Source organism: Melospiza georgiana, chromosome Z (genome assembly GCF_028018845.1).
Source record: "Melospiza georgiana isolate bMelGeo1 chromosome Z, bMelGeo1.pri, whole genome shotgun sequence".
Classification (NCBI taxonomy): Eukaryota; Metazoa; Chordata; class Aves; order Passeriformes; family Passerellidae; genus Melospiza; species Melospiza georgiana.
In genome coordinates, this window is record NC_080465.1 from 73427548 (window position 1) to 73453271 (window position 25724).

A 25724-nucleotide genomic window follows, 5' to 3' on the forward strand; every position below is an offset into this window, starting at 1 on the left:
GTTATGTCACAACACTTGGCAATTCTGTCGGTACTTGTGTAGCACAGACCAATGGAACAGCTGAGCAGCAGAAATGTGCTTCCCAGGTGTTTTGGTAAAGCCTCTCCGAGGAGGTGGCAGAAGTGCAATTCCATGGCACTCTGTTTAACTGCAGCAGTGCCATTGGAAAGAACACAGAAGCCATAAGCAGAAATGTGATCACAGTGCTGTGAACGTGCTCATGAAAAATTTTAATAAACTCATGTAACAGTGCATAATGTGCCACCAGGGCTTTGTTTTCACAGGGAGTACAGAACAGTCAGATCAGATCAGTTTTAAAACTCCTGAGTTCACTGACTTATTCCTGATGTTAGGCAGCAGTCCCAGCTCAACAGAAGACTGATAAAGGCCAAAAGGATGTGGTGGTGTTAATCTGGTCCCTGTAAAAGTCCCTGTAAAAAAGTAAACTCCCAGGAGTAACAGACTGACCAAACACTAGAAACAAAAATGTCAATTTCCAAAGCACAGTTCTCTCTCTCCCCCCCCCCCCCCCCCCCCCCAGTTTTTCTTTTCTTTAAACAGAAAAAGGATAGGAATGTCTTACATATGCAACCCCTCGACCCTCTCTTGACATCACTAATGAAGTGAGTTCAGGATCTCATCACATATGAGGTATGCCATGAAAATCTGTAGGAAAGCATGATCACTGGTTGTGTTTTCCTGTGTAGTTTCTTTAGTCTAGTGTCATCCAATTACTGAGCAGTTAATCATAATGGTGGTGCACAGGGCTGGCACGACTTGGTAACCTCATGTCATTGCTCACAGACAAGCCGAGCACAATAACCTAAAGGTCTTTTCTCTTAGGCATCCCCTCCAACAACACTGTGCTCTCCTCTGATGCTGCTGCCTGTCAGGAAGGAGGAAAGAAGGGGAGGGCAGAGCACTGCTGAGTGGTGCAAAGGAGACAAACTCCAAACCACTGTTTTGTTTTCATTATGGTCTCACACAACAAGATTCCCAGCCAGTGCAGTAAAGAGTATTCTCTCCATGAGACTTAATCTGATGAAGACCTGATCCAAAGGAGTCTATGGACTTCACTGAAGACCACATCTGGCACAGCTCAATGTTTATGTGCTTCTCAGGGACCTGATATGCCTTGAGGACCTTGACCTTACCTGGTGTCTCCAGCCACAAAAAAAAAAAACCCTGTCCAGAGCTCAGGAGTTCACTTCTGCTCAGCCAGGAGCCTTCTATCCTCACCTGAGCTATGCTGTAGAAGTTCCCATCTCCAGAGTGTCTGTCCTTGTTTCCCTGATATATCTATCCAGTTCTACTTCTTTGATCAACCTTAGACCTCTGGTATAGATTTGTCTTCAGCCCTGTCTCTCACCACTTCTGCTTGGGTTTCCTAAGAGGGCCCTGGACCTGGTTCATCACCTCACCTTGTCTGCAATGGTCAGGATGGATCCCATCACCAGCTTCCTGCCCTGTCCCTGCCAGTCATATGCTGCAGGACTGCACCCTGGTCAGTGGGAGCTCTGCCTGAGCTGCTGAGCTGTGTCATCTCCCCTTCCAGCTTGCCCCTCTCGAAGTACAGCCCCGCTCTGGCTGCTCCCTGACAGTGCCTCAAGTGCTCTTTAGATGGACCCAGCTTACACCTCACTAAAGAGCAGTGCAGGTTGCTGCTGTAGCTATTCCTTCAGGGACTACTGAAACCACTTTTCACTTCATCACACCACACTCCCTTCTGCCTGGAGCCTGAGAGACACTGGGAGATATTTATAGGTTGAGACAGGAAGAGAGGGCAGCTGGTGCCACAACCCTGACCATGCTGATAAGGACCTTGAGGATCACCCACCAGGCAGCCTTCTGAGATCAAAGCATGCAAGCAAAGGAGGTGGAGCCGAGTCTGAGCCATTACCAGAGCTCCCTGCTCTCCAATTAAATTTCAAACAGATAAGAGCCCAGCTGCTGATCCAGCCCAGGCAATGTGTATTGGCTATAGGAAGTCATATACATCCCTCCTGTTCCACAAGAGACTTCATCAGGTGACCTGAGTCCAAGCAGCCCCCTTGCTGCTGGTCCTGATGAAAGAATGCTGGCTTGACCCTGGGTCCTGATCCAAGGTGAAATCTGTCATTGACTCACAGGCCTTGCATTTCCTTTCCTATTGTCTGAAAGCCAATTTCAAAGTTGTTTTCGCAGCCCTTCATGACGTCCCAGTGCAGCTGTGCTAAATTCCAATGTGAAAGCAAAGAATTAAAAAGGAACTAGGATCAGATCAACATTAAAACTCTTCAGAAGAGATTTTCCTCTCTAGATTGTTGGTGGAGAGTCCATCGTGGTGAGCACACAGAGGCTGTTCCCTTTGTAGCTATGTTGGGGTTAGTGCAGACAGATTAAGTTGAAAGAAGTACTTAAATATTGCTATACCACATCTGCCACCCTGCAGATGTGGTATAGCAATATTTCCACTTTATTTCAGTTTTTACACAGAACAAACTTCTTTCTGAATTCAGGAAGGATCTTTCTGTCTGCATTGTGAATAAACACAGGATTGGGACTTGACTTTTCATTTTTACTGACCTATATTGAGCCCTTTCCTGTGCTGCTCTAAGTGCCTTTTCATGCCACTCATTCACACTTTGTTTCTGAATCATTCCTTACTAATTTTGTGAGCTAGTGGGTAGTGTTCATACCTTCACACTCAGCCCTTCCAGTTAACTGCACAGCACTTTGTTTTAAAGTTTGTTTAATTTTTCTAAGCCTTCTGCTCAACTACTGAGGCATCATGGCCGGGGAAGTGTGGCAGGCAGGGACACGCTGCTGCTTAGCATCTCCTGTATTTTCTGCCAGCTCGGGGAGGGAATTTGCCCTCTGAAGTCTCCTGAAGCTGTAGGGTGATGGAGGTGCACATGCCCTTGCATGCCGTGGCAGACGTGGCTTTCCACGGTGCAGTACCAGGTTCCTGCAAAGCTGGTTTGAGCCATTCAGGAGTCTTGCTTCATTCCACGAGGGCCACCCTTCAGCAGCTGCCAGAGCTGATGTCAGACTCCACACACAATGGAGTTTTCAAGTCTTTATCAGTTCGTCTCTTCTCCCTTCACAGATACCCCGGAGACTTTGCACCAGCAAGGGACGAAGTCCCACCAGGAACAGGGATATTCAGGGACAACACACCCACCTCTGGTTGTACTTTCACACCTCCCGGCTCTTGCTGTGATAAAGAGGGACAATACACCCCTGTACCTTTGATCTATGCCTACATAATAGAAACTGCCCGTTTAGTGAAAGGCTCAAATCTTCACAGCAGGTGGGACAGAAAGCCTGGCTGCACCAGAAAGTCAATATGCAACATCTACGCTTGCATTTCCCTTTCTTTTTCCTTATTGGCCTTTCTCAGCAACTGCCTCACCCTAAAGAAATATTTACCACCTCACCTGGCTTTGTTGCAAGAACCCGTTCTATAGGTTTTATGGCTAATGTGGCCTTGAGTTACCAAGAAATCTGAAACTCAGTCCTGTGACTTTCACTGTCTCTAAAATACTTTTAAAGCTTTGTTATATTCGTGGGTTTCTTTTGGTTCTTAGTGGTCCTTTCCCCCTGAACCACATCCTAGTGTTTAGCAGAGCAACCCCACCATGATGAGACAAATCTGAAAGTGAGGAAGGTACCCAAATTTAACCCTTGCCTGGAAAAGCTAACTTTCAGGAGCACCATAGATATGTTATGGGAGGATGCCAGGAGACTGTCTCCCTTTTTGTCATTTCCACGTTCACCATCAATCTACAGCATGGGGTGTGATGTAAGTTATGAGCAAGTTTATTTCTTTCCATACACCCTAGTAACATGGAATTAATAAATTGAACTTTTGCGAGGACTTATTGGAAATAAGCAGCTCAGGATATGTTGTGCAGCCCTTTACAGTTAGGGCAGTTCTTGCATCACCACCTAAAGTCTCTTAGTACCTCACCATCCACTTGCCACTTCAAGGCTTGGCTCTTTTGGGCAGTTTCCTGAATTTCCCAAGCCTCAGTCTACACGCCACTCCAGAAATCATGAGCCATAGCTGACTAAAATGAGGGGCATGATTACCAAAACTCACTGCCAAGTTTTAACGGATTATACTGAGCTGGCTTTTTGGCTGCCTTCACTTTATCACCTACTCACAGATTTACCGAAATTCTGAAGTGTTCTCAAAGTTGTCTACTTAATTGTGGCTATTTGCAAACCCCTGGGCACAATCAAGCAATCAGCTGGGAAGCACTGTCATGCAAAGTCAGTTTTCTGAGTGGCTTTTCACAGAATTAGGCATGGAACCAGAAGAGTTGCTTGTTGCCTCTACCCTGACATACCTGCTGATCTCCCTCCTACTTTCTTGTCCCACTACTGCACATTGCAGCCATTCAGTGGAAGATGACAAATCCATGTGTAGTGGCAATAACCATCTCAGCACGCTACTGGCAGGTTGTGTGCAAATCAAGTTCACTTCCCCAGTCTCAAATCACCAGTCTTGATAAGACACTCATGCTGCATAGTACTTCACATATATTAACTGCCATGCATTTCATATTCAGGACATATGCAGCATCTCTGGACACTGGGACTCTCTAACCCATGTTTGTGGCTGAAAACTACTGAAAACCACATGTTGCCATCAGTCAAACCTGCTGGCAAGTCATACTGTCCCCATCACAAGAAATTAGTGTGTTCTAAAATGCTTAGTGTTTTCACCTCTTGCCAAGAAAATACTGGTGATGTTCCTAAACCAAAACATGATTCAAAGAGCTCCCAAGTAACTGAATTATTAATTTCACCACTGGAATTCAGATATTCAAAGGACAAAAATTCACAAAATTCACTTTGGTATTAATTGGCAACTGCAAACACTTTGAAAGAATGCAGCTTCAGGGCAGCCTCACAGAGGGGATGCCCCTGCAGGCAGGACAGATCTAGAGGCTGAGCTAGCCCTCCTCTGCATCAAAAAATGGTCCAGAAGCTTTGGAAATGAAGTTGCCCAAGGGGGTCCCTGGCAAATTAGCCTGGCAGCCCTGGGACACAGCCAGCCTGTATCAAGGTGCACTTTGGAATCACAGATTTCATGGCACCTAAGAAGTGAACTTAAGTAGAGTGTTAGGAATCTGGCAGAAAAGCTGGCAGAAAGCCACAAGGGCCAGATTCAAAACCTTCCTGACAGAGATGATTTCACTGCAAAAGCTGAGGAACTGACACATTTCCTTTCATGTTTTACTTTAAATGGAGACAAATTTCCACAGAAAGCTCCCCATAGGTTCCTTTATTGAAAGGCCTTGGAGCCTGATCCTGCAAACACTTTGACTCACAAATAATTTTCTGTAAGTGTGCAAAGTCAGTGTGTCATGTATTTCCAGACCTGGATCTCCTTCAGCTGCCCGTTTTTCAGGCTGACTTAGCAGCAATCCACCTCTGATGGTTCATCTGGCTTGTGTTTGCCTGGTTTGCAGAGCCATAGCTGGCATGCAGTTCTGTTCACCCCTTTGAAACAGCACTTGAGACATGAAACAGATGCAGCTACATCTGCGACTACATCTGCATGAAACAACACACACTGGTTACTTACAGCATATTCAAACTGCAGATTAAAATCCCGGTTGTTTGCTTGAAGTTGTCTCTCTTCCTCTGCAAAGAAAAGGAAACACATCAATCACGCGTGAGGGTAAGCAGAGTCAATACAGATGTGAGTGGAGCATCAGAAAGTGCAGGCAGAGCTGCTAGAAGGGAGTGACATAGAAAATGGGAGCCCCATGTCAGGGACCTGGAGTGGCCAGTGGCACTGATGGAGCTGCACTGTGGATGGCACCATGGCACTCTGAACACCATGGAACAAGTCTCCTCCACACACCACTTGCTGCAATGCCCATGCCTGGTCAGGTTGTTCACCTTCCCACTCAGCTAGTGGTGCTCACTCTTCTTGCCCTGCTCCTTCTCTTCCCCCTGAAGTCTCGGGAGCTTTTGCCATCAGCCTACAGCTGGTGCCCTTCTTCCAGTACAGGTGCATTTCTGAGCATCATCCCACTGATGGGACACCATCCCCACAGTTGTCATGAAATCAAAAATTACTGGAAGGATATCAAAAGGTCATCAAATCTGTCCTTTACCTCAAAGCAGGGGCTTGCCTGTCTTCCCCAAAAATGACATAGAAAGCTCCAGCACCAGCTGTTTTTCAATTGCCTATTCCAGGACTGAAGTTTCCTCCCCCTAGGGCAGTCTTTCCTTGTATTATCTAACATAAAACTCATTACTTCAATTTCAAGAGGTTTTGTCCTCTCCCAGGAGGGTCAAAGGTGGTCTTCTGCTTCCCCTACGTTCCTTGTGCTACTTGCCAAGAGTACAGATGGTTGAGGGAGCGGATTGTCCCACTCTGCTCTGCACTGCTGCAGCCTCACCTTGAGTCCTGTGTGCAGTTTTGGGCACCACAGTGCCCAAAAAGGTATAAAAGCTATTAGAAAGAGACCAAAGGAGGGTCATGCAGACGGTGAAGGAACTTGAGGGGAAGCCATATGAGGAACACCTGAGGTCTCTTGGTCTGTCCAGCCTGGAGAGGAGTAGACTGAGGGGAGACCCCATCGCTGTCCACAACTTCCCCAAGAGGGGAAGAGGAGGGGCAGGCACTGATCTCCCCTCTGGTGCCCAGTGACAGGACCAGAGGGAATGGCCTGAAGCTGTGTCAGGGGAAGTTTAGGCTAGATATCAGGACAAGGTTCTTCACCCAGAGGGTGGTTGGGCGCAGCAGCAACCCTGACAGAGACACACTGGACAATGTTCTCAGGCACGAGCTGTGATTCTTGGGGCTGCTCTGTGCAGGGATTCTGTGATTCCAAGTTCACTACATCCTGAAGGCTGTTATGCCTTACACTAGCCTTCCTAAGGGTAAGCAGCAGTTCTTCTTTCTTCAGTCACTTCTTATGCATTAATCCATCAGAAGGACATCACCCTTGGTGCTCTCCAGGGGCCTTCCCAGCTAGTTCAGCCCATTCTGGATGGATGCCCAAAGTGGGCCATGGTTTGCAGCTGAGGCCTTACCAAAGCTGACCCACAGGGGGGCACAAGGGACATATAACTTTCCTTGCAGACCATGCACATCATGCATAAGAATTCACCCAGGAGTGATTAAAAGTAACATCCTTACGCACCATCAGCACACAGAGGATGGCTTCTCAGAATATGATCCATTTTGGCAGATCCTTTCTGGCAGAGCCAGATGCCTCATCAGGCAATGCAAATCTTTCATTTGTCTTTGCTGAACTGCATCCAAATTCTTTCAGACTATTTCTCCAACCAGTCAATTCCAATCCTATCTTTCAGTGTGCTTGTAGCTCTTACCAGCATGGTGCCATTCACAGATGTACTGAGTGTGTTCTTTATTCTGTCAGCCAAGATGTAGAAGTAAATATTGAATACCAGACTCAGGATGGGATATACCTCTGATGAATCTTTCAAGTTTCCTTATCAGTGATCAATATCTATTGTTAATGTATTTTTTTCTGAAAAATCTGGCACTCACAGTTTTATGAATTTTATCTCAAGCACGTATCTGCAGTTTACTTGTTAAAAATGCCACAAGTGACAGTTAAGATACATGGCAGCTATCTGAGGCTTTTTCAATAGCCCTCCAGCTACCACTAAAACAGAATTAATTTTGGTTTGATGCAGTTTTTCAGGACTGCTGACTGTTAATCATCTCTTCCCCACACACACTCCTAGTTACTTTGAAGTGGTTTGCTGTATTGTTTTAACCTTTACTCAAGTGAAGCCAATACATCTATAATTGCTCAGCTTTTCTCTTTTCCCTCTGCTTGCTCTCTTCCCAGTCTTCTGAACTTTGCCTGCCGGTGAGCCAGACTCTCAAAGGCAGAACTCCTCCAGGGCATGCTTTACCTTACCCAGTCAACCCATTCTCTCTCTATTCCAGCCCAAAACCCATCCCTTTCTCCTCTGCTTTTGGCAAGCATTATGTTAGATATCTAGAGAGAAAAAAAGAAAAACAAAAAAAACCAAAAGAACCCAACAAAGATACCACAACAAAACCGCTCTGATTTCTTAGCTTTATTTGCTAGGCTTTTTCCACTGAGCCTCCCCAGAGACCCCAACTCTTACAGAACAACTTTTATTGCCCTTTATGTCCTTAATAGCCTTTTCTCACTTAGAGCCTTTACCACACTGTTTGTGCTGGATAAAGCAAACTGGTTTGCACCTTCTAGAGGCATCCCTCCTTTGTCTGAAGCAAATGGAGAGCTTCTGATTTCACCATTTCACTCATCCTTCTGAGCCTTTCTCTGAAAGGTGATAACTTATACATGTGCCCTTAATATCAATTAATAATATATGTGCCCTTAATATCAATTAATAATATATGTCCCTTTAATATAAATTATTTAAGGAAATGACAGCTCTGTCTAATTCTCCCCCCACCCTAGGATTCCTTCCCATGAGGTCTCAGCTATTAGTTCTTCATATTTATTGAAGGTTTCCTTCTTCAAGTCAATGTTAAACAATTTGATACTGTCACTTTTTCCTAAGTATCATCACATCATTTCATAACTATTCCTGTTTACACTCCCTTCAGCTTTCAGAGGACCAGCCAGCTCCTCCCATTCCCTCCCTTTTGGAGGGAATCACTTGTGAAACAACCTCCTCTCCAAAAAGTTACCCACCTCTGCACCAAAAATCTGTGCCAGCTGAGTAGGTCGTGTTCCTCTACATTTCTCTCCAACTCTGCCTCTGCATGGATGGAATTCTTCATTTACCACTATATCCTGCCTCTCAGAAAAGTTTTTTTTTTCTTTTCTTTTTTTCCCTTTCCCCATTTTTCTCTTTTTTCCTCCTTTTTTTTCTTTTTTTTTTTTTTCATAAAAGACTGCCCTTCTTGGTTTTCTATGCCTGTGTTCATTACCTTGTAGCATTACTAAGAGATTTGCAATTTGCTCATCTCTTTCTTCAAGCTGCATTTCAGACCATGTAGTCATGAAAGGAAAGCTTCTGTTAACCATACAGAGTTAGTTTTATTATTTTCTATTAATATTCCAGCCTCATGAGTTATCACAGCACGTGTCTATTACACCTATTAAATGATGTGTTAAGATATCTAGGTTCTTCCTGTTTGGTCACTCTTGCATTAGCAAGAGTCTAAGCTGTTCAATGCATTGAAGTGCTAGCCTTCCTCCTTTTCCTTCAATGACCCTGTAAATACATAGTATCCCTAATTTTTAAGCCCTTTTTCAGGTCACCATTTTTTGGTCTCTGTCTGTAGGCTATTTTCATCAAGCCCTCTAATCACTAATGTAAAGCTATGTTAGCAGGCACACGTGCCTTTCTCGTTCTTCAGGCACATCTAACAGTATCACTCATTTTGAAATCAGCTGCCATCTGCCCCAAAATGGGTAATTCAGATCAACCACAGTGGCTTCATTCAATACCCTCAAAGTGCTTAATCCTTCACTGCTTTCCTCAGACAAATTTTTCTTATCTTCACAATGGGGAGAACAATGTACCAAGAGATCAGTCACTTATCTGGTGTCCCAGGGGAAAACAGAAGCAGAGCTCAAGAGGTTCAGACTTGCTGGGCTTCAACTATTGTGTCGTGTGCTCCTTCAGGAATTTGTCTGAGAACAACTGGTATCCTTAAAGCCGATCAAAGATAAAGCTATTTGTGAAAAAACAGAACTTGCCAACACTTGCCTGTTTCCTGCCATACAGTAAGTGCTACCCTTATCCCCTCCTCAGGGGCTCCAAGCCTAGCCCTGGAAGAAGTGCCTCAGAAAAGATAAATGGTGTTAATGTAAATAGGAATAAATGACAAAGCTTTGGAGAGCCTCGGTGTCACACACTGCAGCTTCTGAAGTCCTTTGTGGCTTTCTGTTCTGCATGCAGAAGTTGAAATCCAAGTGCTGCAGGCAACAGCTGAACATGCCCTGAGCTCCTCTGCTCTTCCCAGGGCACTCTGAGGGAGCAAGAAGCCATCCCCTTTCTCAGGTTGCCCCCAGGGTCTTGGCAGCCAGGGAAGAGGCAGTTGACACATGGATTTGAACTCAAGAGTCTCAAATGCACTTAGAAAAAAGCTGACACATGTATGTGCCCCAGTGGGGAAAGGAGCCTCTCAGAACAGTGAGAGATGCACTTTCCAAGTGGCTTTTATGTGAGAAATATTAATGGCAGCCAACAGCTCTGGGATGGCACAGAAACGTGAGGCAGGCAGTGGGACATGAAACAGAACAGGAATGAGAATCAAGGCACTGCACACCCATACAGCACTTAAGGGCAGGTTTCCTGTGATAACCCTTTCTTCAGGCCCCAGGTAACTGTGAACCTGGTTCAAAACTGAATGGAGCCTTTGCCTGCCGTAGCCGTCCATCTCTCTCAGAGGCAGTCTCCCTAAAGGCCAAAATACAAGGCTAATTCCTAGTGGTGACATTTAATTTTTCCTGCTGGGTAAGAGCCAGTATCTTTGGCTAAATCAAGACTAACCACAATAAATGTCACAGAGAGCCTCATCCAACAGCATCAGCAAGGAGAGCTTCCTGTCCTCTGGCTACACCAAGGGAGAACCACTGTGACCACATGCACAGGGCAACACTGCCTCAGTGGCTTTTACCAGCTGAGGACTGTGAGGTCCTACTGCTGCCTCCTAATCCAGCAGTTCTCAACCACTGCAGACCACACGACTCTCATTTGTTTCTGGAATAGTCAGGACAGAAATGAAGTCTCTTGGATGATCACAATAAACAAAATATTAAGAAAAGTCAAGCATTACACCAGCTTTGCCAGGAAACCATAACTCAGGGTTTTTTGGCTGTAGATCCAAGCATGCATGTCTTATCATGCCCTGTTGATTCTGAAAGCAATGAGGAAAAAGGGAGAGTGAAGTTGTACGGATATCAGATGAGAAGTTTTTCATTTCTTGAAACTTTTTAATATATCTCTAAGTAAATCAAATGTTCTGCTTCTGCAAATTGCATTCACTGGAAAGAAGGAATGGTATTTGTGCTCCAAGTTATCATTTCACTGCCACTGAAAACTATTTTAAATTATTCATCAGTGGAAACTCGGCGTACATAAATATGGCTTAGTGCCCAGTTCTTGGTCTAACCACTGAGACCAAGTCACTGGGAAAGTGCCTGTTTTCTCAGGCAGACAGTTTTAGAAGCTAAACCTCAGAATAACATCTGTATTTAATAAAATTAAACCCATGCCAAAAAATCAGCTATAAATGTAACTGGCCAGCCCACCAGCCTTCTTACTTTAGGACTGCTGCATGGAAAAGTCCTGCAAAAGGTTAGATTCAAGATCTGGTCAGACAGCCTGGAACTTAGTTTCTGGTTTATGCTAAGGAGCATTTGCCAAGAGAAGTGCTTTCAACAGGGTATTGGAAAAGTTTTGTAGATATTGGGTCTTGTGGCTCCAAGAAACGGGAGGTTAAGGTCTGCCTGGTTTTGCCAAGTGCTTTACAAACTAGGCACTGATACTCCATGCACGAAATGAACACAGCCCAATTAGGGGAGTGCCTGCATAACTAACCCTGACAACAGAACAGAGACAGCATAAACTCTGTGAAAATAATAATCTCTCCTCCACCCTTTAAACAAGTGACCTCAAGAGCAAAAACTCTGCCCTGGACCAGCTACAAAGAATGGCATCCAGGAGCTGGACTCATCTCCCCAGCTTCCCTTATAGAGTGGTTCTTAGCAATGCTATTACCAAGTTGTGAAAGCTGTAACAGATTGTGCTGGCTCCAAGGGAACTGACCCTACTGGGACTGTAATTCAGGTCTCTACTGCAACAGGCTGTAAGAGGTCCCAGAAGACCCCCTCTAGTCACACATCTCATGATGTGTCTCCTGCCACCTCCTCCTTGTCTCACCTCCCTCCTAACTTTTGTTGTCCCTACTTTTGGGCACCTCATCATCACTGTGTGGCCCAGCTTCTGGTATGGCCACCTCACACCCAGCATCCAGGAGACCAGCCACCTCCTGACAGACAAACAAATCCTGGCCCTGTTTTCTGGTCTTTGCTGGACTGCTCCTCTATGTGCACAAGAGACTGAAAACTGCCATGGTGAGTTGTTCCCTCTACCCTCCCCTCAAAGAACCTGAGAATTACAGTCTCCACTGAAAGGCAACTCCATGGGAGAGGGCAAGTCATCATATACTGTGTTAGGCAACCAAAATCTTTTTCTACTAGGAGGTAATTATACAAGCTAATAGCTAAAGTCTCATTGCACCTAAAAGCAATAATTGCCCCTTTTTGCAACCATTTGAGGTGAAATAACTATGCAACAAGCGTCTCGATTTGCAGGTGCTGTGTCTGGGTAGAGTCCCTGCCACTGGGGTAAAGACAACGGGATTATTTCTTACAGCACTGGTACCACAGAATTTCACATTCATAACACAGCAGTGCCCTTCTGGCATCAGAGCTGCAACAAGTGAACTTCATCCAACACCAAAGCCAGGGATCTTTACACCAAAGGTTCACCCTCTCATATGGATCACAGGATACATGGGTGAAGCAAAGAGCTGTATGACAGGCTGAGGATCATAGTGATTAAATATCTATATTTCATAGCCAGTCTGGGACACAGACATTTGTCAGACCCTCCTTTCCTAAGTGCCATGCCACCCTCACGCTGTAACCTGAGCGGTGCCGTGCACCTGCTGCTCTGCAGCACGAAACCAAAGCCCATCCCTGCCCTGAACTGCAGCCAGAGCCTGGCAGGGTTCAGTGAGCGTGGCTGGGGCAGCAGCAGCACTGAGAAACCACTGGGATGGAAAGGGGGAGAGGGAGGTCAGAGCCAAGCCCAGCTCGGAGCAGGAACATGTTCAGCCGATTGGCAAGCAAATGTGGGTTTTTATTAACTCATTGGAGGGGCTCTCCTGAACTCCACACTACAAATCCACACATTTTTAATGTGCAGATGCCCCCTCTTCTGTGTAGACTCACTGACTGCTCTGGCTGGAGAGGATTTATGCTGGCAATCACATGCATTTTCATCTCAGAAATGGAGTAGACTGTGCTGAGTGTAAGGCACTTAATTAAGAAAAAGCATACACCATGACCTTACAGCGACACCATCATCAATGGGTTTAGCCCTCTTTCATCCTTCCTGTCCCTCCATTATTAAATAAATATATTAATTATATCTTTTTGCCTCAAAAACCAAGAATCCTCCTTCCTCCTGAAGAAATAAAATGCAACAAATACCCTTTTATGGTCATGATCAGCGTCTTTGGTGATTGGTACTGAGCTCAGCCTCCTGCTAAGCATCAAACAAACACCACACATAGTGGAATTTCTCACACAAGTAAAACATTCCATATATCCCGGGCATAGAAAGCCAAAATATTTTGCTACTGGCATCACTAACAGAGAGCCCACTTTGGTGATGTACTGACCTCCTCCATTATCATAGAGCAGATGAAAGATCTGAAATAAAAAACCCTGAGGGTGAAGTGGAAATATTTTTTCGCCTTGGGTCTAGTGCATTTTTAATATCAACATAAAGTTCAATGGTAGACCCTGCCCTTTTCTAAAAGCAGTGTTTTCTGTTATCACCATAAGAAAAGAGAAAAGAAGAAAAGACAGCTCCAAAAGGATGCCCCAGATTTTCACAGCATGTACAACATTTGTGGTCAAATAGCACTCTTGGGACACAGGTGGAAGAAGTGTTGGATAACCTTAAATCTGATAATATTCTCTTGTAGCTTTTTCTAGGAAGGGACATAGGTTGACTCATCTCTTCCCTTTTCCCATCTCCTGCAATAACACCAGCTCTGGTTTTCCTTCCTTTCCTACTCCTGGCAATATCTCAGCCACCTGCCCTGGCTATGGGCAGACATGGGAACTCATCATGTCTCAAAAATGCCAGGCAGCAAATTAATTCTCAAGAAGCATCTATATCTTTTCATATTTGTTTCAGTCCACTTCAGAATGAAATACACATTTTTCAAATATAATAGCAATATAAATTGTCTTTTCTTCATTTTAAAAAAATGATTTTTCCCCCTCCACAGTTGGTTTAGAATTTTATATCACTCTGTGTCCTGGTTTTATTTCTGATAATAGTTCACAATATTTTGACTAATATTAGCATGTCCAAAAAAAGCAGCTTTTTTGTCTTTTTATTTTGAAAACTAGTCTGACAGTGAGTGGCTGGCACATATAATTTCCTTTACTAGAAAACAGTATCCCTTAGACATGCTGGTAAATTCCACAGCTTAACACAATTGCACTTGCTGTTAATAACAGCAATGCACAGTGATAGGAAGTGATGCAAAAAATCATAAAAATAAATACAGCTCCAAAACGAACTTTGAGAAGTTTTTCAATTCACAGTTATTTCCCTCATGGGAAATTATGTAAAAATAAATACATTTTTCATACTCAATTTCTATTGTGGTGAGACACTTCCTATTGGATCGGAACAGGGGTCCCAGAAGGCAGCTGAGCTAAATGTGCCAGTCATGGGCTGCCTTCCTCAGGAGCTGCCAAGCTCTGCCCAGAGCCTGCCTGCTCCAAGCCCAGCTGCCTTGGTGAGTGGCAAGAAGGAAAACCCAGGGGAGCCTTCCAAAAGCCCTAGCTCAATTTATAACCTCCTTCCTCCTCTCACAGTGCCCTGAGGCTGGGCTTATGGAGACGAAACTGCAGTAATGACTGCTCTTCCATTTGTGATGAGTGCTTTTCCATCCGTGTAGATGAATTCTCCCTGCTCTCTATTCCCATTTTTCCGATGGACAGTACCTGCCTATCCCTGTCCTTGAGGTATGCAGCTCCGATGCTGAACTAAACCACCATGGGAGGAAGCCAGTGAACAGAGATGGTCCACAGTTATCACAGGGCACAGTTATGGGGATTTTTAAAGGAATTTTGAATGAGTTAGAGATGGACCTCTGAATTGTTTTTGATTGTGTGATTTATTTTTTTTTATCTTCTACATAGACAGGAAGGGTGAGTTCAGCTCACATCTTTACTATGTGGTTCAGAACGTCACAAAACACCTAGTTACAAGACCTTTTAAGGATTTCTTGACCAACAAAGCACTACCAACAAGGATATTTAAATCTTTCATCTTACAGACTCATGCTACAGTGTAAGCCAATCTTACGCTGTAAGATAAGCCAATCTTACTACCAATTTCTTAGTCAATCATGTTATGATACACAAACCTACAGTACTACATTCTAAACGTCTTCTTTACATTTGTAAATACTTTTTTCCCCCTACATCTAAACTTTCTTCTTCTTAACTTAACGTGTCTCTACTTTAAACTATAACTCCACATTCTCGCTCTATCCACATTCTCAAGTTCTGAAGCCCCTTCCAAGGTCTCAGATCAACTTCTGTGTTTAATTCCAAGCTTTTGCTTACAGGCCCAAAGTTCTAAGAATTCCTTGCATTTCAGATTCCCACAATCAGCCATCTCCAACCCTCCACACATTTGATGAACTAGAAGTGCCCCCCTTCCACCCATGTCCACTGTAGGTTAAACTTCAGTGTAAAAGATCTCAGGCACCTTTTCCATAGAAACACCTCTGCTGCTTATCTAAGAGGTGTACTTCCCTGCTTCAGCTGGAACAGCTTCACCAACATTATCCAGCAGCGGGTCTCCTCCAGGCATCTTTGTGTGTCAACATGAGCTGTGTTTTAGTTACACTCCTGATAAACTTCTATAAAGAACTTGAGACTATAAAAAGCCAACCCTTATCTCCAAGAAACTTAAGACCATGTAACCTGTCCTCTTAAACTAAACCTATCATATTTCACCTGCACCTCAGCTCATGTGGAAACCATGCCTTGCTGGGGAAAAATGCTGGGTCTCATGGGAGCAATCCTTATCCCAGGTCCAGCAGCTGATGCCTGAGGTAAAACATTCCCTCCAATTAAAGTCATATCATGAGCATGGCTCTTCAGCAACATTAAACGTCATCCAGCTTTGTTTTTGGAACAGAAATTTGGTCTTTCCATAAGCAGTACTGCCCCTCCAAGATGAGCACATGGGATGTTCCCTGTGGGAGGGCCTTGCCTGCTCTCAGGCAGCACAGTCCTCTGGACTTCTACAAACACAAAGACTCATAAACTCCTGGATTAAAACAGCACTTCAACACTGACATTCTAGTTAACATTCTAGTTAACACGTCTAGTTAAATGTTTGCAAGGAGAAATCATAGCTTTGGGGATGCAAGGCAAAATAATTAAAAACACAAGAGGAGGAGAAAACAGTCTCAGCTTCCTGTTGTGGAAGCTCCTCATTCCCTGATCACCTCTGCTTCCTTTATCCTCTGAACTTTTTCCAGTTTGCCTTCATTGGTTTTGAACTGATGACTGCATGTGAAAATAAAATATTCTTCCCAATAAAATACAGGGTTTATATCTAGGAAGATCTGAGTTCCTCAAATATTTGTTTGAGCGTGGGGGGGCTGAACCCTTCCCTGCTAAAACCCAGGCCCGGGCCCAGGCAAAACACAACACTTTCCTAATATAGCAACATAATTTCTTTGATAATCTGAACAGCTACTGCATTACAAGTGGGGTGCCCTGAGTGGACAGCGGCTCACAGACAAACCTGTGCTCCCTCATCTGCAAAGCCAAGATGGGGTAAAAAATATCTGGGGCTGGCAGAGATCCTTCCCTGGGAGCAATATCAACCTCCTCTCCTGGGACTGTCAGAGAAGCAAACGGATGCCCCTGTCTTAACACCAGGGCTCACAGTCTGCCCTGGTCCAGGAAGGGGAAATAGCAGCACAATTGCAAAAATAAACCCCTGGGAAAAAGCTGTTTAAGCTTTTGAGCTCGGAGAGGTTGGAAAAGAATTTCTTGTCAAAATACAAGTAGGGCAGTAATTTCACATTCATCAAATACAGAGGGGAACACCCAGAAAGGAAAGGCTAGAGACTTTCCCTCTTCACCATGTCTGCAGACCTGGATCCCCAACCAGAGACTGCACACTGGGTCTCTCAGGGTGCACACACGGGTGTGCTCTCAGGGTCCATGTCTCTAATTTACTCTTCTTCCTGTTTCTGATTGGAGGGAATATCTGGGCCACTGCCATCATAAAATAGAATCATACAATTGTTTAGATTGTAAAAGACCTCCAAGATCAGCAAACCCAACTGTTTACCCAGCACTGCCAACTCCATCACTAAACCATGTCCTTAAATGCCACATCTACACATCTGTTAAAAGCACCTCCAGAGATGGTGACTCCACCACTGCCATGGGCAGCCTGTTCTATACTTGACAATCCTTTCTGTGAAGAAATTTTTCCTAATATCCTAACTTCCCCTGAAGTATTGAGGCCATTTCTTCTTGTCCTGTTGCTTGCTACCTGAGAGAAGAGACTCCCACCTAAACAACAGCTTCTTTTCAGGTACTTTTAGAAAACAATAAGGCCTCCTTTGGGCCTCATTTTCTCCAGGTTAAACACCCCCCAGCTCCTTTAGCTGCTCTTTATAAGACTTGTACTCTAGACCCTTCACCAGCTTCTTTTCCCTTCTCTGGACACACTCCAGCACCTCAAAGTCTTTCTTGTGAAGGGCTCAAAATTGAACACAGAATTTGAGATGCACTAGTACATTTCACCATCCAAAGACTGCACTGGACCTTCGCAATGTGCATTGCTCATCCACCCACTCCCGCAAAGGATTCCTGTAAAAAAAAACCACCAAAACCCAACTTCCCCAAGGCAGTCATGTGTCACGACAGTGCACAAACTCTGTAGCTGGTCCTGTTGCAGACATGCCCCCATTCCCTAGCACCCAGTCTGCAGCACTCCTCCAAGGCAGTATGAAATGCAGGAAAAGGAAAGAATTTTTTCTTTCCTTTTTTCTCCCGCCTGCTCTGGGCCAGACATGCTCTCAAACAGGAGCTCAGGGACTTGCACATGTGCTGTATTTACATTCCTTTGCTCCCATGAAAATGGCATTAACAGACCACACTCACCTTTCAATTTCTTCTTTCCAAATTTTAATCCAAATAGAGACATCCCAAAACTTTATTTTAGTCCAACTCCATGGAACTTCTGCAAGAGAAAAGAGAAGGCAATTCACAACACATAGAGCAGCACAAACATGGCATTCTATGCCAAATAAATGGGGGAAACAAATTCCCGAGCACTGTGGCTAGCAGACACAGTTTATCATCTAGAATGCATTAAAATACAAAACAATCTTAAGTTTTCAAGTTGCATCAGTGGGCTACCTTACCTGGGACATGCTGGTCAATTCATCACCTGACATGGCACAAAGAAAGGGCCAGTGGAGGAGAGGCTGAAAGGGATGTTCTCACTACACTGGTGCCATATGAAAATGAGAAATACACACCCAGAGCTTGTACTTTAGGTACAGAGGAACTGTGTGTCTACCCAGAGCAAGACCAGCCTCCTTGAAGAGGAGGAAGCAGCGGGAAGCACTGGTTTCCTGTAAATCTGCTGCTGCTCAACACGCGCTGGCTCACACAGTTGTCCATTCCTGGTCATCCTGCATGTTTGGGGCACACCACAATAAAACTTCTCCTCCGCTGGCTGCAAACTGCCTGGCCCAGAAGCTAAGGCCAGGTACCAGAAATGCATTTCAGGCTCTGACTATGTCCTGATAGGAGAGGAATAGAGCATAAAAAAAAAAAAAAAAACAAAAAAACAAAAACAAAAACAAAAACAAAAACCAAAAACACATCAAAACTGGCTGGTAGTGAAATTTTCAGTGTCCCAATCATCAGACAAGTTTATTTAAAGGCTTTGAAGGTGGTATTGGGGCTGACAACCTAGAGGATCTGTGAACATGAGAAAAGCTGGCATTGCTCTGTGACCAGGAGCCTGAATCAACAGGAACACTGTAGCAGTTGCTTAAGTGGTCAGTGAGGCAAGCTGAGGCACTTGAGAGAGTCACAGTCTATCCAGAACAAGTTTTCTAGGTAACAGAATGCAGTTTTTTAATTTATCCTATGCTATCTGCGCAGAGCAAGGGTGCCTAAGGAGACAGGAACAGCAAATATATCATATTTTGGAAACACTCACATACAAACACAGCCTATGCCACTGCCCAAATGCAAGCCTGATACAACACCACCAGTGTGAGCTTGGACTTCACGTGTTTGCAGAAAAAAGGGTAAACTTTAGGGAAAACTCTACAATCCCCACATATGCCAAACTTGTGCTCCAGATGCTCCAGCAAAGCTATATTTAGCAGCTGCAGTTGCATGAATCTGAATTCAGTGAGGGGTTTGGGAGCCTCTCTGTGCCCACTCTGCTTGGAAGATGTCCTTTCTCTATTCACACCTCCAATTGTTTCTGCTCATCGTGACAAGTGCTTTGGTACCACCTCTCCCCAGAACTTCTCTGCCCGTGAAGACAAACCACTTAAAGTTAAAATATGCAATGTCACAATCTAAAGCTTTCTTGACCCTGCTGACCAAACTTACTTTCCATCCCTGACCTCAGTCTATCACTTTCAACATATTTCTTCCATGTTTTAGGATTACTATTATGTCTTACAAAACCCTACTAACAAGGACAGAGAGTTCCCCATAAGATGGTGGGAAGAGTGAGACACTCCTCACACACATAGAGGTAAAGACCTCAGATTTCCTGAAGCACCAGGAGTCACAGATCTGATAATCCCTGATCTGGTAATCCTGGCTGCACAAGGATGGCTGTAATCAAAATATTGATGATTACATGATCCATATGAACTCTGGATGTTGCTGTATTTGCAGAACATTTCAGAAAAACAAAAGTCACTCCTCACTGTCAGCACAAATATGCAAAAGGTTAACTGGTTATAATCATCATATTGATGATTACATGACCCATATGAATCCTGGATCTTCATGTATTTTCCAAACTTTTTAGAAAAACAATCCCCAGCTACCAAACCTCTCCCAGCTGTGTACTCAATTAACAAGGCATATAATTTCAGCAGAGGGTGAAAAAAGGATGTTTATATTTTTGGGGGAGCAGAGAAGCGAAGGTGGTTATAAGTTTTCTTTCATCAGTAATAACATGAAACAAACAATAGACTTTCACATCTCCCAAACAAAAAACCTGAAACTTCCTTCAGCTCTGACACATGGCTTTTGTTAATTACTGTGATTCTTTGAACCCTGGTTTCTGGTGGGACTGCAGCATGACAAGAAGACTGAAACAATACAGTATTTTGATATGGAAAGCATGTAGTTCCCACAGCTTCTCAGTGCATTAAATCAGGATTGCATGCATTGAACCTCTTCATTCAGCAGTAAATTTAAATTACCATCATGGCAGCACAAATACCCTTATGGGCTTTCAATTCCCACAAACCTTTGCCTTTTAGGGCAGACGGGAGATAACTTTGCCACATCCATTTGCACCAATTACCTCTCCAACACATCACTACTACCACACACTCTTGGCATACCTGCTCACTTAGTTAAATCCCAGGAGTTCTGTATGAATCCTTCCCAAGCTGACCTGATCCTCTAGGCAAAACTCAGTTCCTGACTTGCCCAAACCACAACGTCATTTGAAAATGTGTCAGTATTCAATGGGCACACAGATGATGGCATTAAGGGCTGGACACACCCCTATTGCATTGAGGTGTACCCTTTATTTTCATAATATTGCAAATATCTTCCTTTACTGCTTTGTTATTGACTCACACATCTAATCCCCATAGTTCTTTACAGAGGAAAGCCACTCTCAGGAGGGCTGTGGCTTCTGTGCAAGGCTGCCTGCTCACACCCCCTCTGTGACTCTGCACTGTCACACACAGGTGTCTGTTTTCAGTTTGAGAGCTCGCTGAACACCAGCTGTCAGTGTGAAAAGAAACACAAGCAAGTAATGGTGAAATTGTCCCCTTTGGTGGAGCCACAGGTACTGCTCCCGTTTGTCTCGCTTATCACAGCTTGTGCAGACAGATGTGCTCTCCTGGCTGACCTTGCCTCTTCCTGCCTTTTAGCCCGTTTTTTTTTTTTTTTATTTCTTAGGTTATTTTAGACTCTCAATTCTACCTGCATGGTCCAACATCTTTGCACTTGAATTTATCAACAACGTCCCTCTGGGTATTTTTTCCCCCACAGATTTCACACATAATCAAAATTCATGCCCCTGTTCAGTTTTCTTTATTTTCCTAATTTTTAAATCTGAGATTCAGTTTCCACTCCAAACTTGCAGTGGAATGGGTCATCAGCCTCCTATCACTCACATCTATTTTTAATTACAGTTTTAATTTCTCTTTATGCTTTCCAGGGGAAAAAAATTTAAAATTATCAGGGGAAAAAAGGTTATCTCATATTTCTTTTGTTGTGTGGCTTAAGTACTTCTCAAATGTTGGTAGGACAATTTCATGGCCTCCTTTTCCTGAATTAATTAAAAACCCATAAACACACAAAAAACATTCTACAGTCAGAAAAAAAAGGCAATTTCCTGTTTGTGTTAATTTTCCCTGGCACCAGCTATGGTCAGGCAAAGTGAAGCACTGCTTCAGTCTCCTCTAGTTGCTTTCCACAGTCTGTGTCAGCCCTTCTGGACTCTCTGTTGTTCCACTTTTCACTTGATTATTTTTGGATTTGCTTCATTTATTTTTACCCCAGGTACACAGCATTGTCAGTAATCAACTGGGGCTCAGAATATTTGAGCACTCATGTAGGGCCCCTCAGCTTAACAGGACAATGTGTTGCTTCCCCATGTTTTCAGGCCCTATAGCAGAAATTATTTAAAGTTTGAATTCCCAGTTCTCACAGAGAATTGGGGTACAAGCTACAAATAAATTATCCCCTCTCACCACAGAAAACTGTTGTACCTACGGGGCTCTATGAACTTTCTGCTGCTCACACATCTGCAATGTGTGATAATCCACATATTGACAGTCCACCTGCTTTATGGCTGCTGACAGTCTGATCAAGAGCTCTGGGTGTTTCAATAGCCACAATGAGAAGCTTCTTTGACAGATCTTGAATAGGAAAGTGATGTTTTCTCACAACCCAAATTCTGCCTCATTTAAGAGAGGTAGAAGTGAGGTGGGTCAAGGTAATCCCAAGTACAGGTTGGGCAGGGAATGGATTGAAAGCAGACCAGAGGAGAAGGGCTTGAGGGAGCTGCTGGATGAGAAGCTCAACATGAGCTGACTGTGTGCACTCAGCCCAGAGAGCCAAACGTGTCCTGGGCTGCACCCAGAGCCCCTTGGGCAGCAGGGCAGGGAGGGGATTCTGCCCCTCTGCTCTGCTCTGCTGAGACCCACCTGGAGCCCTGCATCCAGCCCTGGGCTCCCAGCACAGGAACCACAGGGACCTGCTGGAGCCAGCACAGAGGAGGCCACAAGGTGATGAGAGGGATGGAGAAGCTTTGCTGTGAGGAAAGGCTGAGAGAATGGGAGTTGTTTAGCCTGAAGAAGGGAAGGGTTTGGTGGGATCTTAGAGCAAATTTCAGTACTTAGGCTACAAGAGAACTTGAGAGGAACTTTCAGCAAGGCACGTAATGCCAGGACAAGGGTGAATGGCTTCAAACTTAAAGAGAGTAGGGTTTTATTAGATATTAAGCAGAAATTCTTTACTGGGAGGATGATGAGACACTGGCACAGCCACCCAGAGAAGCTGAGGGTACCTCATGCCTGAAGATTCTCAAGGCCAGGCTGGATGGGGCTCTGAGCAACCTGGACTAGTGAAAGGTGTTCCTGCCCATGGCAGAGGAGTTGGAACAGGACAGTATTTAAGGTTCCTTCCGACCTAAACCATTCCACAATTCAATGATTCAGCTTGAGAACACAACTGCAAAGCTCCTCCTGCATGAGGGGTAAGTTGCAATGAGCTACGACACGTGGGCTTTGCAAAGGTTCACTGAGGGCTGTACTGCAAACTGAAGGAGGAGGGAGGCATGTCCCACCACCACAGCCTTGAGTGGCAAAATGACAAAAGGCATGGCACAAGCTGGATGAATGCAGAGCAGATGTTGTGGATGGAAAACATGTCTCTTTTCTTGGCCCTGTTTTTCTGGACAAAGCTATATGATACATTAGATTCAATGATAAATATGAATTAGAATATACTTAGTGCCTCTGTTCCTATCACTTCATTCCCAGACTCTGTGAAATGATCCATGTTAAATACAATCATTTTTGGAAGGTTTATTTTAATCCAGATCATGGGGTGTAGTTCAGTACAGACTGAAATTCCTGCCCAAGCAGTGGTCATATCAGATCTGAGGAGGCAGTGAGTTGTGCTGAAGTATGAGAAGCAAGCTCCTAGAAATGAGGAGAATTAGTCAGAAGGACAAGATTTCTCCAATCAGTTTTGCCACCAAATATCCTGTGGTATGTGTATGCACAAAAAACTTTAAACAACCCTGCGCAGGTACAGATTCAGAAAGCGTATCATGCCTCCACTCACCTTTTCAGGTCAGGTCAGTTTTTGCACAAAAGTTTGAGTTTTTAAAAAAATTTCTGTTTAGATGATGTAATGATCACAAACACCCACTGATCTTAGAATTCTATTATTTTTCATGCTAAAGTACTAAATTTCCAACCAATAACTCAACATATGAGAAAATAGATCCCAGAGAGTAAGCATCATGACAAAAAAGGTTGAAAACCTCTTTTCTCCCCTCATTGCTCTTGGTGGAGTAATGATGTTAAATACAAGATCTCAGTCCCTAAATTTTGAACATGTATCACTTTACGCTGGATTTGGAGGCACATCTGAGAAAATACTAGGGATTTAAAACATATCAGGTCCTCAACCTCCCTGTTTTATGCATGGCCTTGTGCTGGAGCTGGACAGTTACAGTCACTCACGGGTACTGCAAAAGGAGGACATCACAGAGCAGTGTTTGCCAAGGCTCTGGTAAAGCAGCACTAAGGCTTGGCACACCTGGCACAAACTGAGCTTCCCATGTGCCACACAAAGGCGTGTTTGCCAAGAGGCCCCTTTGAACTGAAGCTGTACTAACTGTTTCAGTCAAATTTGTCAAATTTTGGTTCCGAAGAGAACAATGCATTTGCTCTTCCTTACCAAAAGAAGACACAAAAATTTCAGCCATTAGAAGTAATTAGTATTAATCATCTTTCAGCACTGAACTACATTACTATTTGCATTTCTCCACCCCTCCTTACATCCTCTTGTGTTTGAATACCTCAAGAGCAAAACAGGGAATACCATGTGTTGTACCACTCCCTGCTTTGCAAACACAGAAAGTGAGCTGCAGAGTGGACAACCAAAATGTGTGTTTTGAATCCAAAAACTACTCTTTTTCAGGACTGAAATCAGATTTGGCAAAATTAAAACCTGGCATAAGTTTAAGGCATTGTAAGTGGTCACTCCTGCCATCAGGGTTTACAAAAGCAGTGTAGCCTCTGGTTTAGCTCTACTGACTCGGTGCGACGAGTTTGAAAGTATCCCTGAAACCTCCCTGCTTTTTCCACACCTGAACAGGTATTGTGGATGAGGTCAGCCAGCCCTACAGCTATTTTCTGGTGCTATTCCAATCTATATATACAGAAAGCCATGGAACTCCGCGCTCCCACCCCTACACTCCAATGTGCCAATGCAATTAGCTGTAATTGCTGGGAAACAGGCTCAGTCTGTTATCTGCCACGTCTTAAAGTAATGATCCAACATCCTCCATCTGTCTTCATTAAAACACTCTTTAAACTGACACCGGGGTGGCAGTCAAAAAACTGCATTCAGCTCCTCTGGGTGGGTTAGCAGCGACGACGCTCAGGTTACGGATCAACAGCTGTGGCTGCGGCGGAGCGGGTTCCCAAAGAGAAAGGCAGGCTGATCCCTCTGGAACAAACAATAGCAGCTTCCCCGGGCGGCTGCTGCTGCTCCCGCTCCTGCTCGGAATCATGCACAGCTCAGCTCACTCCACCCAGACGTCTCCCAGCTCGCCCGTAGGCAAAGCCCAACCCCGAGCGCTTTGATTAAGCTCCGCAAAACTCTTGGGTCTGAAAAAAAAAACCCCTCAAGTTTCTGTCCCCCCGCGCACCACCCCGAAACCGGCAGGAAAAACGAGAGAGCGGAAGGAACGCGTTCAGTCTTACCCTCGAAGGCTTGTAAAAGTCACAGCAACAAAGTTGCTGCCCTCCATAGCACTCCGATGCACTCCTCTCTTCTCATTTACACTCAGCTTTATCCCCTCCCAAGACCGACGGCTTCGCTCGCAGTCGCAGCGCCAGGACATTCACCTACGGCCGCAAACCTTATCTGCGCCGTGCGATGGGCATCGCGTGTCCTCTCCGACACCTTAAAATCCGCCGCTGACTCGCTCTGACATGCAATGTCCCGGCAACTACACTTACTCCAAGTTCCCTACTTCTTACTTCAGTCACTGGGCTTGGCTCCTTGCCAACTCCTTTTTTTTTTTTCTTTTTTTTTTTCCTTTCCTCCCCTTTTTCTTTTTTTATATTCTGTTTCCTGTAGGGAGGGAGAGTGTAGTAGCTCCCTTAAAAATAAAATGTTTCAGTGCTACAAACTGTGAAGGAGTAAAGCAGAAAAGCAGAGCACCTAGGCTTGGGGAACCCCAATTAACTCCAGAGGAAACAGCTGCTTGCTTTACCTACCTCCTGACGACGCGGAAGCTTTCAAAAAAAAAGCAAGCAAATAAAAGAGTCCAACATATCAAATTGCTTTCAAAAAGGATGAACTTAGGAAGGGATCCATTTCTTAGCAGCAGCCCCTCTCTCTGTGTCTGTAACACCGGAGCTGGTCAGGACTCCTTAAACCCAGAGACACAGTCCTACAAGCTGATCCCAA

General features: G+C 44.5%; 1 protein-coding gene across 1 annotated transcript in view; it reads right to left on the reverse strand.

Moving 5' to 3' along the window:
- Positions 1-25102, reverse strand: part of LOC131096259 (phospholipid-transporting ATPase FetA-like) — a 98356-nt gene extending 73254 nt beyond the window's left edge. The window contains exons 1-3 of the mRNA XM_058044577.1: positions 25013-25102; positions 17946-18024; positions 5579-5637 (exon numbers count right to left, since the gene is read on the reverse strand). Of these exons, the coding sequence (XP_057900560.1) occupies positions 5579-5637; positions 17946-17988 (102 nt within the window). The 5' untranslated portion in view covers positions 17989-18024; positions 25013-25102. The remainder of the gene's footprint in view (positions 1-5578; positions 5638-17945; positions 18025-25012) is intronic.
- Positions 25103-25724: the final 622 nt, after the last annotated feature.